Source organism: Pteronotus mesoamericanus, unplaced genomic scaffold (assembly GCF_021234165.1).
Source record: "Pteronotus mesoamericanus isolate MK-2021 breed Mesoamerican mustached bat unplaced genomic scaffold, CSHL_Meso_final contig_27, whole genome shotgun sequence".
Taxonomy (NCBI): Eukaryota; Metazoa; Chordata; class Mammalia; order Chiroptera; family Mormoopidae; genus Pteronotus; species Pteronotus mesoamericanus.
The window spans coordinates 25,302,446-25,315,442 of record NW_026555115.1 but is presented as its reverse complement, the minus strand read 5'-3'; the positions used below and the strand labels follow the sequence as shown (position 1 = coordinate 25,315,442).

At 54.5% G+C, this 12,997-nt stretch overlaps 1 protein-coding gene across 2 annotated transcripts in view; it reads right to left on the bottom strand.

The window, feature by feature from the left end:
- The window catches only part of SEMA5B (semaphorin 5B), a 37,688-nt gene that overhangs the window by 386 nt on the left and 24,305 nt on the right, over positions 1-12,997 (bottom strand). Inside the window, exons 8-20 of one of the 2 annotated variants that reach the window (XM_054574967.1) lie at positions 11,187-11,322; positions 9,819-10,026; positions 9,499-9,706; positions 4,568-4,685; positions 4,239-4,420; positions 2,955-3,098; positions 2,601-2,748; positions 2,234-2,459; positions 1,857-2,075; positions 1,193-1,363; positions 940-1,089; positions 648-692; positions 3-208 (exon numbers count right to left, since the gene is read on the bottom strand). In XM_054574967.1, coding sequence (XP_054430942.1) covers positions 3-208; positions 648-692; positions 940-1,089; positions 1,193-1,363; positions 1,857-2,075; positions 2,234-2,459; positions 2,601-2,748; positions 2,955-3,098; positions 4,239-4,420; positions 4,568-4,685; positions 9,499-9,706; positions 9,819-10,026; positions 11,187-11,322 — 2,161 coding nt within the window. The remainder of the gene's footprint in view (positions 1-2; positions 209-647; positions 693-939; positions 1,090-1,192; positions 1,364-1,856; positions 2,076-2,233; positions 2,460-2,600; positions 2,749-2,954; positions 3,099-4,238; positions 4,421-4,567; positions 4,686-9,498; positions 9,707-9,818; positions 10,027-11,186; positions 11,323-12,997) is intronic. The other variant, XM_054574966.1, reaches the window with a different exon arrangement.

Below are 12,997 nucleotides of genomic sequence, written 5' to 3'. Positions count from 1 at the left end.
ACCTTGAACTCCATGGGTGTGTACTTCTCATTCTTCGGGGTGCCCCCACCCTTGTAGTGCAGGTGGTTGGGGGTGGCAGGATGGACGAGCGTGGACTCCTGGGACTGGCGCTGGCAGTGTTGGCAGGACAAGTACACTGCCAAGGTCAGCAGCCCAGAGCCCAGGAAGCAGGAGATGCCCGTGGCCACCAGGTGGATAAGACTGAACCCTGGGAGAGGGAGAGGTAAGTGATAAGGGAAGGGCCCCTGTGCAGAGGAGAGCCTCGCGACTGCCTCCCAACAGGAGGCTCTGAGGCATAAAGAGCTTTGAGGCCAGAGCCAATGGAGACAGCAGGCTGGGCAGCCCTCACCGGGGGCCTCTCTCACAGGACCACCTAGGGCTTGTGTCAGAGGCAAGCAGAGGATGTGGACTTGGGTGACTCTCCTTGAATACTCTTCTTGGTGACTGCCTCGTAGTTGGGGGGCGTGGATGAAATGGCCCAGAGCCCCCTCCACAGGGTCTAAAGCAGTGGGGAACCTCCACAAGGTTTGTCTGTCTGGAGTGGGAGGTGGGGAGGTTCCACGCTTCAAAGAAAGGTGGGTCTCCTACTTGAAGAGGAGAGATAGAAGGACAGTATCATAAGGGGGGGACGGACAGGTTCCTTTTACCTCCACAGCCGGTGGCCTCCTCCACACTGGAGGCGGGCAGGATCACTGCAGGAAGAGACGCAGAGAGGGTGTCGGTGCAGGGAGGAGACAGGGGTCCCTCTGGGGCTAGATGTGTCTCTGGGAGGAGGACCTCCGGGTGAGCACTGAGCTGTGGGAGAGACCTGGGGCCCGGGTGCCTCCCACCCTGATGTTCCATCCTGCACCCCAACCCAGAATACATGCTTCAGAAGAGGAAGGAAGTTGGGGACTCAGTGGGAAGCACTGGTTTGAAGGTGGTGGTTGGAAGACCTACCAGGAATCTCATTGTAAGGGCAGGGGCGGCTCTGGCTGCTGTTCCCGGCACAGGTGCTGGGCCCTGGGACCAGATCCTCACAGTGCCGGCTGCGGGTTTGGACTCCGTCCTCAGTGCATGCACTCCACTCGGACCACAGTGACCAGCCTTCTGTGGGTTGTGGGTTGGGACGAGGTTAACTGCCCTAGCACCCTCTGGTGGGGATTGGCAGGCTCCATGGCGCTCCCCAGCCCAGGCCAGATGTACTCAGTACCTGGGCAGGCCTCTGTGGCACACAGAGCCTCCTCTGTGTGCAGCCCCAGACAGATGTCCTCGCCTGGGGAAGGCGCGGGGCTGGTGCAGGAACGTGTGCGTTGATAGTGGCCACCGCCGCAGGAGGCTGAGCATGGGGACCAGGAGGTCCAGCAGGACCAGGCGCCTCGGACTACAAGGGGACAGGGGTGTGTGAAGGGTGCTACAGGCGCGAGAAGGACCCTAGAGAGTCTTCTACCCCATCCCAGGCACTGCCATTTCTGCCCTCGGCCACACAGACCTTCACCTCCGCCCCACCCCCACTCGCAGAGCCCACCGTTAGGGAGAGGCCCTTCCCTGCCAGAGGTGCCAGGGAGAAATGGAGGCTGCAGAGGAGGCATCGAAAAGCAACTCAAAACAAGCTCCTGATCAGGCTAGCCCACTTGAAGAGAGAAAAAAAGGGATAGGAAGGTGAGGAAAAACTGCTCGATAGCAGTAGCGGCAGAGTCCATGATCAGGGCAAGAAATTGTTGTGGGGCCCTTTATAGAGAGGTGGCAGGAAGAAGAGGTCACCTGAGCATGAGGTGTGGCCTGGGTGGGCCTGAGTCACCTAGAAGGGGGTTCCCTGGGGAGAGGTTTCCCTAGTCGAGGCTTTCCTGAACAAAGATTCCTTAGCACAGTGTTACCTGGACAAGCCTGGGGGTTGCAGTCCTGATACTCGGTGGCATCGCCCACACAGGGCAGGCCCCCGTTGCGGGGTTCGGGGTTCGTGCACGTCCTCTTGCGGACGTGGAAGCCCAGCTCGCAGTCCCGGGAGCAGGACGACCAAGGGCCCCACGAGGCCCAGCCCCCGCTCACCACGTGCTGGGCGGTGCCCCCGCCGCGCAGGAGATCCTCCACCAAGGCTGCGGGGGCGCAAGGACTGGTCTCAGCAGCCGGAACTTCTCCACACTGTGCAGCGTTCCGCCCACCCCGAGCTCGTGCTCCCAGCCGCCCCCGCCCCCGCCCCATCGCTCTGGACCTGGGAGGAAGAGTGGCCTGTGGGGTGCGCGCGGGGCTGTACCGTCTGTGTCACAGGTTCCCGAGCTGTCCGCTGGGCAGGTTCGGGTCTCCGTCCTTCTCCTGCCAAACTGCAGGCCGTGAGGGTCGGGCAGGGGCGCGCGGCACGTGAAGCGGAATCGCTGCTCCTGCCGCGCCCCGCCCCGAGTCACGTTCACCGGCAGCCACGGCGTCCACGGCGTGTTGCGCCGTACTTCGGGGCAGCCCTCGGGGTTGCACGTCTTGAATTCCTTGGGGATGGGAGCCGGGGTTGTTTCAGAGCCTGCAGCTCCCAGGCCTGCCCTGAGTTCCCGCCTGGGCCCGCCCTCCAGTTGGCTCCAGGTCCCGAGTCCCGTTCCGCCTGCGCCCCCTGGTCCGGCGCTGGCCCTCACCACGCCGCAGCCTGGGCAGGAGTTGCCGTTCTCACAGGCCCGACGCCGCGATTGCACGCCGCCCCCACAGTTGCTGCTGCACTTGCTCCAGGAGCCCCAAGATGCCCAGAAGATGGGTACCGGGCAAGGTGTGTTTTCGTTACAGAACCTGAGGGATATGAAGGGAGGAGGTCATCGCTCTAGGGAGCCGGCGCCCCCTTCCCTCATGAGAGGTCAGTGGGAGTGCGAACAGGGAAGGACTAGAGTCCACTGGATCACCTGGAGAGGTCCCCCACTCCCAACCCCTCCCCACGAAAGCCTGGGACTTCAGCGCTAGCTTCTAGTCTCAGAAAGCCCCAGCCGCAGCCTGCTCACCGCTCCTCCCGGCTCTTGCCCACGCAGATGCGGCCCCCGTGGCGGGGAGCAGGGTTGCTGCAGCTTCGCTGGCGGACCTGGAATCCTATCCCGCAGGTTGTGCTGCACAGGGCCCACGGCGACCACGCGGTCCACGCCCCATTCCTGGCCGGGTCGGAGGAAACAGAGACAGATCACCTCTGAGTCCTACTTCTCTGATCTAGTCTACATCTGGGCAGATGGATTTTGTTGTTGTCAGCAAGTGCCAGATGGTGACAGAAAATATTGGCTCTTAACCAGGCCATCTCAGGCAAACGCATTCATTCATTCATTCATTTGTTCATTCATTCCTCAAACATGTCTGGAGAGTCTTCTTGCAGGTACCGGCTGTGCTCAGGGCTAAGGGTACGGAGATAGGGCACGGCCTGTACTCAGGGGGGCACAAAGAGAAGGCCCCACTTTGCCTTTCCAATCTGCAACCTTCATTTCAACCTTCTTGGTTGGCCAACCCTTGCACTCAAACGCCTGCTCCCTCACCTGTTCTACCACTGCACACGCTGTGCTCCAGCCTCATACACCACTCACTCTTGTCCACCTAGACTCTAATTTTCAAATTTTGACTCTACCACTTACTGGTTGTATAAGCCTGGGTAAGTTACTGAAACCTGTGTGCTTCATCATACTCTTATCTTTAAAGTAAGGATAATGATTGTATTCCTTCTTCCATGAGGTTGTTGTGACAGTTACATTAATAAATGTATACAAGATTAAGTTATTTTAAGAGTGTCCAGAATTGTGGGTTAGTTGTTATAAGCACTTTATAGGGCCCCCAGGTACTAGGCAGTGTGCAAGCACTTTCTTACCCCCTGTAACCCTCTCAACAACTCCTGTGGTGAGGAGTGTAGCCCCCACTTAGAGAAGCTCAGAGTGATTAGGTGGCTTGGTATCAAGGCCACACCTCCAGACAGAGGCAAGCCAGGGTTGGCACTAGGCCCGCCTGCCTTACCATGCCATGCTGTCCCTTGTGTTTGGGACAGTAAGGCTTGTTAAGGCTAGGTCTGTCCAGGGGTGACTCCCATGCCTGGCAGGCCTTCCTCTGCACATTATCAGGGGCCCCCACAGGCAGGACTTCTACTAGAGTGGAAGCTCCCCAGGGGCTCCTGTTTCCTGCCTCTGGCTTTAGCTACCTGTCCAGTCCTTTGCACGGCCCTGAAAGGGTTTCCATTTGTTAGTGCAAACAGCTGGCTGGGGATGCCCTACTCTGGTTTAAGACAGGAGCCAAGCAAGCCCTGTATCCCCACATACCTAGAGCAGTTGGCGATGTGGATGGCTGGCCCCACACAGTCTCGGCCCCCGCAGCGAGGTTGGGGGGTGTCACAGGCTCGGGCCTGACATAAGCAAGAGCCTGAGTTGTCTCCATCTAAGTGCTCACATGGTTGCCACATTGACCATGGGCCGAAGCCCCCGTCCCGAGTCATATTCCGCACCTGCAGACACACATCAGAGGCTAGGTCTGGTCACACAAGGCAGAGGTGGGGAAGGCACGAGGTCCTAGGAGATGTGGGGATTCTGGTGGGGGTCACAGTCTGAACTGGGGGGAGAGGTCCTGGGTGGGGGCACAGAGGGGTTCTCACAGGACACGCTGTGATATTCTGGGTCCAGAGGCTCATGTTGGAGCTGTCTTCGAGTGTGCTGCAACGCTGCTGCTTCTCGTCCCAGCCGCAGTACGGGTCCCGTGCCCCCAGGCATGCCCTGACAGACAGAGGTCCTGAGACTCAGACCCAGTGGCCTCCCAGCCTCCTCTGCATCCCAAGGACACACCTGGCTGCTTCTCTCTGGACCCCCCTTTCCATCCAATTGCTCTCCATAATAATAAGTTCATTGAACACTGTACTGTGAGCCAGGCATCATTTTAAGTGCTTCAAAAGCATGAAAGAATTTAGTACAACAGCACAATAAGGAAGATATTGTTATTGTCCCCACAGGATCTGCAGAGGAACTTTCCATTGGCCAAAGGGGCCAGGGATGTCAAGGGCTAAAGGGATACATGGAAGAGTCAAGGGGTTGGCCCTTTTGGTGTATCCAGGATAGAATCCTTCTTTTCCCTTGAGGCTTCAGGGAGAGTCACCTGTGAAGTGATTTCTTTATTTTTAGTGAGTTCAATAGACCATGTCTCCACACCGGGCTCCAGAGAGAAAAGAGGTTTTATGAGAGACCTTATGGAGAAGAGGGTGGGGCCTCCCCTTGCCATCACTGGAGGTCAAAGAAAACAATGCTGTCCCTTGCTCCGCAACCCATGACCTCGTATAAGGGAAGTGATGCTTGGGGGTTCAGTAGGTAAGGGCCTCACTGGACCCCAGTAAGCGTACCCTGGCCCACCCAGGAATCCAGAACATTTGTGTGTTGCTCAAGAATCTGTTTTCACTTTATTCACTCAAGCACAATTTGTGTAAATTGTATAGTGTAAGTGTGCTCGTATTTTCATCTCAGATCAGTGGTTTGATCTGGGGGTATTTCATCAGCAGAATGCATCAAACTAGACATCGTGGGCCTAAATACAATACATGTGTAAACATAGTCCCAGCAGCCTTTGGTTTTGAGAGTCTGCTCACTTGCTGACATTTGGACCAAATTGGCTGTTACCAAAATCCAGCCAGTCAGGACTCAGTAAAGCCCACTCCTGAGTGTATTTTCCCCAGCTCTCAGAAAGGGGTACCGAACCCTAGAAGGAGTTGATACTGGACTTTATAAGCAACATACATTACATTTTTTAAAAAGGGAAAAAAAGAACTAGCCTTGACTAGCAATGATTAATAATAATAAATAAGATGTTATCTACCAAAAACAAATGTCTGCCAGTAGAGAAAATGAATAAGAGCAGAAAATTTGAATTAGTTTACACAGATAAAAGCAAAAGGTTCAGGAGAAATGCAATTTGCCTCATGCTATTTCTTTCACTTCAGGCCTACCCAATTCTAGAACAGTCTTGACTGCAAAGCAGAATTTCCTGGGGATCTTTTAAAAAGCTTAAGCAAACAAAACAAAACAAAACAACTCCTGACTTTCTCTGGGCCTTTGGACTGGAGTAGGCCTGGCACTGGAATCTTTTAAATACTCCCCAGGTGACTCTAACAAATAGCACGGCTGAGAACTGCTCTTTCAGGGCCACTGCTGTTAACGTTCCAAAGCCAAAACGTAAAGTGCCTCGTCTCTCCAATCCATGACAGAATAAGAAAAGAGTGAAGAAAAACCTCAGTGTAGATGCTAGCCCAGCCCCACACCCCACACCCTGCCCCTAAGCAGGCTCCCTCCACCCCCCGCACCACCCCCCCGCCCCCCGCCCGCGCCCCCGCCTCTGCTCTTCCCAGGACGCTCCAGCCCTGCCCCGCCCCCCCTCCCAGGCTGCCGGAGGGGGCTTGCAGGGCTTCCCGGGGCTCGGGCCTGAGCTCTGAGCTCTCTCCTCTGCATTCGCTGCTATTGTCAAACGCCACTCCAAAGCCACACCAAAGCAGGGAACATTCCTAAAAAAATTAAAGCTCCAGGCAGGGAAGAGTTAGAGTGTGTCTCTGACTGCAGGATTAGGTGGCAGTTTAGGTTTTCTTTCATGAAAGCAGCGATCAGACCAATAATGTATTACCGTGTCTTTTTTACTGCCACCCAATCCTACCGTCAGAGACAAGCAGCCATTGTAGAAAGAAACAGGTTCATGCCATGGGCTCAGAGGCAGGACAGAGGTGGATGGTGGTGGTTGCAAGCAGGCAGTTTCCAGCACATACCCCAAGTCGCTAAATGGGAGCTGTCCAGGGTAGCAACAGTGTCCCAAGAGCTTGGGAGCAAGTGGCTGTTCTTTAAGATGGCAGCGGAGGTGGGCCAAGGCCCCCAGCCGGGAGGGAGGTGAGAAGGAGACACTCTGAGCCTCCCTCCTGAGGGAGCTGGGGTAGAGGCCACCCCCCTCCAGTGCAGCTGGAACGAGGAAGGGGGTGGTTCATGCATGAAACAGTTGCGTGCAGAGCCAAGTCAGCGGGTCGTCCCCTCTGCTCCTCTGTTGAGCCCTGGCCTCTCTCTGGCCAGCCTAGGGTTCTGGTTGTGCCTCATGGAGCTGAGATTTGCCTCAGTGAAAGGAGGTAGCTGGACATGGATTCTGGGCAGAGAAGGGGACCCAAAGGGGCTCTGCTTACCCACCCTCACCCTCTTGCCAGCGTTGGAAGGCATGAGGGGAAGGCATGAGAGGAACTCTCTATCCTGGGGTAAAACCCTGTGACAACCCACCCCATAACACACAAATTCTGATACATTGCACGTTGTATTATAGATAATTGGCTTCTGGACTCTGCAGTGCACAGCTTGGTGGCTGCACAGGTTTACTCTGGTCATTTTATTAACTTTGCAATAATGAAACCTCACATTTTACATTTTTATATCCACCTATAGCTTTATGGCAGGGTTTTCATTGTACACATAAATGGCTCTTATCCTGAACTCAGGAAGCCAAATAGGGTGAAAGTTTTAGACTCCCAACTGACCTCTTTCTAGCTGCTGTTCCACCTGGCCGTGCTATGCAACCTGCCTGTGCCCTCTCTGCAGTACCAGTGAGCGGGCACATGTCCCGGTAGTATCTTTCTTCCTCTTGTTCTGCTGCAGATCCCATTATTTCATATCTGGCTAGAGCCACATTAGCTCACACTGGCTGACCATCTGCCTCACGACAGTGCTGCCCACCACTGTCTGATTGATCTTTTAAAACACCCATTCATGCTGCCTGTCACCCACTACCCTGCTCAAAGACCATTGCAGTGCCCACAGCCACAGGATTCAAATCGAAATCTGCCCTTGGCACCTCAGCTGGCCTCAGTCCGCGTCCCAGTCCTGCTCCTCACTCCTCTCCTGCACCAGCCTCCTTTCCAGCCAAACCAAGAACAACCAATCATGCGTGGAGGCCACCAAGTGCCATTAGTGCCTTGGGCTGCATTTGGCCTCCTGGTGGAATAGAAAAAATACCGAGAAAACTGAGCTTACCTTCAAGGATGTACAACCTCTTAAAGAATAAGGCACATGTGAAAAGTGTGCAAACAACACAAGAGTTAAAGAACACAAGTTATGGGGGGAATGTCACCAGCAGGTAGCCTGTGGTTCATTGTCAAGCAGCACTGTCTGTAGTCAATGTTGCGGACTATAGACTCCAGAGAGCCCAGGAGGCCCCTAAATGCATTTCTGGTGATAAGAAAGGACTAAGGACACTAGCTACCACTTACGATGCACTGCATAGGCACTTCATGAATATTATTCCCAATTCTTACAAGAACTTGGCCAAAATTTAATATCATTTGCTCCATCACTGTCCCCTCCCCCCTCTGGGCTTTTCCTGATGAAAAAGCCAAAGTTCAAAAGATTAAGTGTGGAGTTGAGATGGAACCCCAGGTGTGTCCAGTTCTAGCATGTGAGTCCCTCCCACTACATTCCGATGCCTTCCCACATGTCAGATACAAGTCAAGATTTCTCCCCTCAACCACACATTCAGAGCGCTGAGGAAAATGAAATTATTCTAGGCCTATTTCATCTTGCCTAGCTTCTTTCACACCGACAGCTCCACAAAGTGCTCTGAGCACAGTAGGGCTAAACAAATGTTTGGTGGTTTGTTGATGGAGCCATGTGTTGGGGCTGAGGGGAGCTCTAGCGTCTGCCCACTGCCCCCTCCCCGCGCTGTTGCCACATTAGGACTATCCAGGCCCTCTCTCTGTCTTCCAGGCCTCTGCTCAGCTGCTAGCACACTCCACTGGGCTTGGAGGAACATCTCCAGCAGCAGAAAATTCATTTGTCTCCCAAATCTCAAGGACAGATGGGTGCAACCGGAAGGTCTCTGTGTTGCAAAAGCCACAGGTGCCCATGTGGGCTGCGGCCATGCCAGCTAAAGGCAGCTTTTGACTAGCTTAAAAATGAGAGAGGGCAGCTTGGGGAGGCTCATGTGGTCCGAGTCCGAGCTATATCTCCATTTGGCTTCAAAATAAGCTTTTGTTTCCCCCTTAAGTACCAGTGTCACCGTTGCCAAATTTGTGAATCTACTTGAAGCTAAGGTCTAGAGGACTGATCTCCGAAGCAGTTGGGCAGGGTATGCAGTATCCACATGGTTCCTGACCTCCATTCCACCCAAGCAAAGCCTCTCTGCCTCTTCTAAGGAAGCAAGAGGAGCAAGAATGGAGGTTGGGGGGGGGGGGGGGGGGTCAGTGACTCAAAGCATCCTCTGCAATCTGCCCTCTCTCCGAAACTAGCGCTGTGGTTTCAAAGATAAAGACCACTCTGAACAGAAGGGGTTGAGAAGAAATCAAGTGGGCACTGACAACAGAGATGACCACTGTCACACCTCCAGGCAGTGACAAGTGGTTTATACCGATTCCCCGAGAACTTATGAGGAGGAAACCAAGGATCAGAGAGGTTAAGTGACTGACTGCCCAAAGGCACATAGCTGGAGACTGTGCCAGGATCCACCCCAGGTCCAACAGGCTCCAGAGCGCCCCCTCCGAGGCGCGATTGGCAGGGATAGGGGAGGTCCGCCCCTGGCACGGCTTACCCCTGGTTGCGGTAGGAGGCGCACCTCTCCAGCGGGATGCGCAGCACGCTGTCGCTCAGCCCCACGAAGAGCGCGCGGGCGCTGTGCAGGATGCGCATGCTGAGCAGCGGCTCACGACGCCCGGGGGGCAACACGTGCAGCTCCTCCAGGTAGCAGCCTCGGAGGCTGCGGCTCGTCGTGGACAGCGCCTTCAGGATGGTACCTGACTCTGAAAGGGTCAGATGAGGGTGGCCTTAAAGGACCAGAAGAAACCTCAGGGCCCTAGCCCTCGCCCCTCAACCTCCTCCCACTCCTAGCCCAGATCTGCCGGTCGCGCTCACCCGTGCCGATGTAGAGCACATGGTAGAGCGTGTCCTGGGCCTGCACAAGGTCCACCACGAGGTGTGAGAAACGCACACTGTCCTGGGTGACACAGGGCTCGGGAGTCACGGGCTGCACAGCCTCGCTCATCAGGAACAGGCGCTGTGCGTCCTGCAGGCTGCGCTCCGTCAGGTTCCCGTTGGGGCCCGCCTCAGACAGGGTGCCGCACTGCGCGGGGAGTAGGGTCACAGGTGCACAGCCGCTGGGGCTGCCGAAATCCCCTATCTCCCTCCTTCCTTATTGTAACCCAGGTGGTCACGGGCAGACTTTGATTCCTCAGTTCCCCCCGCCCCCACCCCGCATATTCCCAATGACTCCCACGCACTCTCTTCCAAGGAGAGATGCCTCTTTTTTGGGAAATAAGGGGAACTGGGGCTGGGAAGATGGGGCAGGAAGGACCTGCCAGGACTGAGGAAGAAGAGGGGGAGATATAAAGGGACTGGATTATCTAAAAACAGATTATCTGAGTGTGGATAACAAGTGTCCTGTGATCATATGCTGCTGCCCTAGGTACCCCTCCCTCATGCTGTGCCAAGCCCTGCCTTCCCTCTTCTGTGTCTGGACCTGCTCAAGTTGTTATGCCTTTCAAACCAAAACTAGAAGGCAACTACCACTTTGAGCACCTACTACATTCCAGGTACCATATCAGGTGCATATCAAGCCTCACATATATCTATGAAGTTATTGGAATTATCCCTCCATGCCAAATAAAGAAAAGGTGACTCAAGGAGGTTGGGTGACTTGCCCAAGGTCACACAGAGAGGGGCCAGATCTGGGTTAGGATTATTGGACTGCAAAGGTTGAAGGTCTTCCCTTGCTCCATTCTGGCCCTGGGCAGGAAGTTGCATGGATGTGAAAGTAGCTTATGCCCCGTGGCTCCTTCCCCCCACTCCACAGCCCTGAGGGTGCTCGTACTGTCCAGGGCAGCTGGTGCCCTCCCCACTCCTAGCATTCAGAGGCCCTCCAAGCATGAGCGCCCACACTGTAGACTGCAAGCAAACCCCAGCTAAAATCCCCAAATTCTAGCCACACATCTCATGCGTGCTCTCCAGGTCCCCTACACGGAGGACAGCTGAGGTCCCACCTCCTTACCTCCCCGGAGGTGGGGCTACATTTAGAGATGGCTCAGAGCAAGTTCCCTTGCTCTGTGCCCCACCCCCTCGACCCTTCTCACTCCACAGCCTTAGAGGGTGGCACCCTCTTAGGGGACCACCGTAGACCCCTCAGAAGGATGCAGGCCAGCAGGGACAAGTTTGGGAATCAGCTTGCGGCTCGTAGCCCGGTGAAAGGCAGTGTGTGCAGAGAGGGGAGGAGAGGAGAAGCCGTACCTGGAAATCGGGGATGGGGTTGGTGATGGGGAGCCAGGCAGCCCTGGGGTTCTCCTGGTAGCGAAACGGGCCATTGAAAGCCTGGGAGATGGCACTGAGGTTGAAGGCGCAGACAGCAGAAGCGGCGATGCTGTTTCTGAAAGGCAAGAGGTGGCAGGATGCTGCACTGCTCCCCAGCCCTGCCTTAGGCTCCGGCACCCTCCTTAAACCACACAGCCTGTTATCAAGGCACCGCCCGGCACAGCTCCAAGGCTGATTAAATGCCTGCGATGAGCCTGGTGCCTTCTGTGTGACGGGTGTCACAGAGGGAGGAAATGTGGTCCTCATGCTCTGGAAACCCTCTGGGAAAGAGAGACCCACTGATGAGAAGCACTGGTGGGTTCCTCTGTGCTATTTCTCATCCCCTTCCCTTCTCCTGTGGGAGGGTCAAATTAAGTCAGTGCTTTCGAACATTTCACCCATGGCCACTGTAGGAATATGTTTTAGATTACAACTCAGTCTAACTCGCATATATGCACGCACACACACACACACACACACCTGCAATGAATTTTTATGAAACAATACCCTTATTAAATACATGATACTCTGATATTTCTACTCCAGTTTATTCTGTTTTACTTATTTTATTATTTTTTAAAAAAACATGGGTTACCAAACCACTGCTATACTGTGGTCCACAACACCCTGAGCCAGATGACCTCTAAGACCCCTTTCAGTCACAGTCTGATGTTTCTATGAGTCTGATGTGAGCAGTTCGGAGATGATACTGCTACACCAATGTTTCCAGCTCCGTTCTCTGCATTTAGTCCCTCTCCTAGATGTGTCCATTTCGGCCTGTTCTCGGCCCCTATCGTCTCCCCTGGATGTTGCATTGTCCTCCTGGTGGGCTCCCCTGCAGTCTGCCCCATCTCCTCTAACCCATTCTCCACACAGCAGCCAGAGTGTGTTTCAAAATGCACCCCGAGCTGGTCTCTGACCTGCTTCAAGCCTTTCAATAACTTACTGCTCTTAGAATAAAGATCAAAACCTGTAAAGCAGTCTGTAAGGCTTGCAGGGAGTAATCCTCCCCATCCCAGTCTGTCTACCTCCTCTCGCGTCTTTCTCCTCTTCACCCTCCAGACTCCTGCTACACTTCTCTGGCTCCTCTGGCTCAGTTCCTCAAACATTTCCTCCTGCCCAAAAGCTTTGCAAGTGTTGCTCCCTTGAGCTAGACTTCTCCTCTCCCCAAGTTAATATTTTTTTAAAGATTTTACTTATTTATTTTTAAAAAGAGGGGGAGGGAGGGAGAAACAGAGGGAGAGAAACATCAATGTGTGGTTGTCTCTCATGTGCCCCCTACTGGGGACCTGGCCTGCACCCAGGCATCTGCCCAGACTGGGAATTGAACGAGCAACCCTTTGGTTCGCAGGCCGGCGCTCAGTCCACTGAGCCACACCGTCCAGGGCTTCCCAAGTTACTTCTTATTAATCTTTGTGGATGTTACCTCCTACAGCAAGTCTTCCCAGAACACCACGCCTCCATACCTTTGGAGGTTTCCCTGTGTACTGCCCTCTCCCTTTGTAGCATTTATCACAATTAAAATTGTGTAATAATCGCCCTCTCTAGAATGTAAGCTCCTTAAGGGCAGAGACAGGTCTGCTCTTGCTCCATGGTATCCCACCCTCCACCCGCTAACCCGCCCAATAAGCACTGGGCATGGAAAAGGCACACAATGCAATCTGTTTACAATCTACATTAATGTCATCATTTCTCCTCGATGCCTCTCCAGTAGCTCCTGCCCTTTGCTCACCTTCTGGTGCTGATTGCCA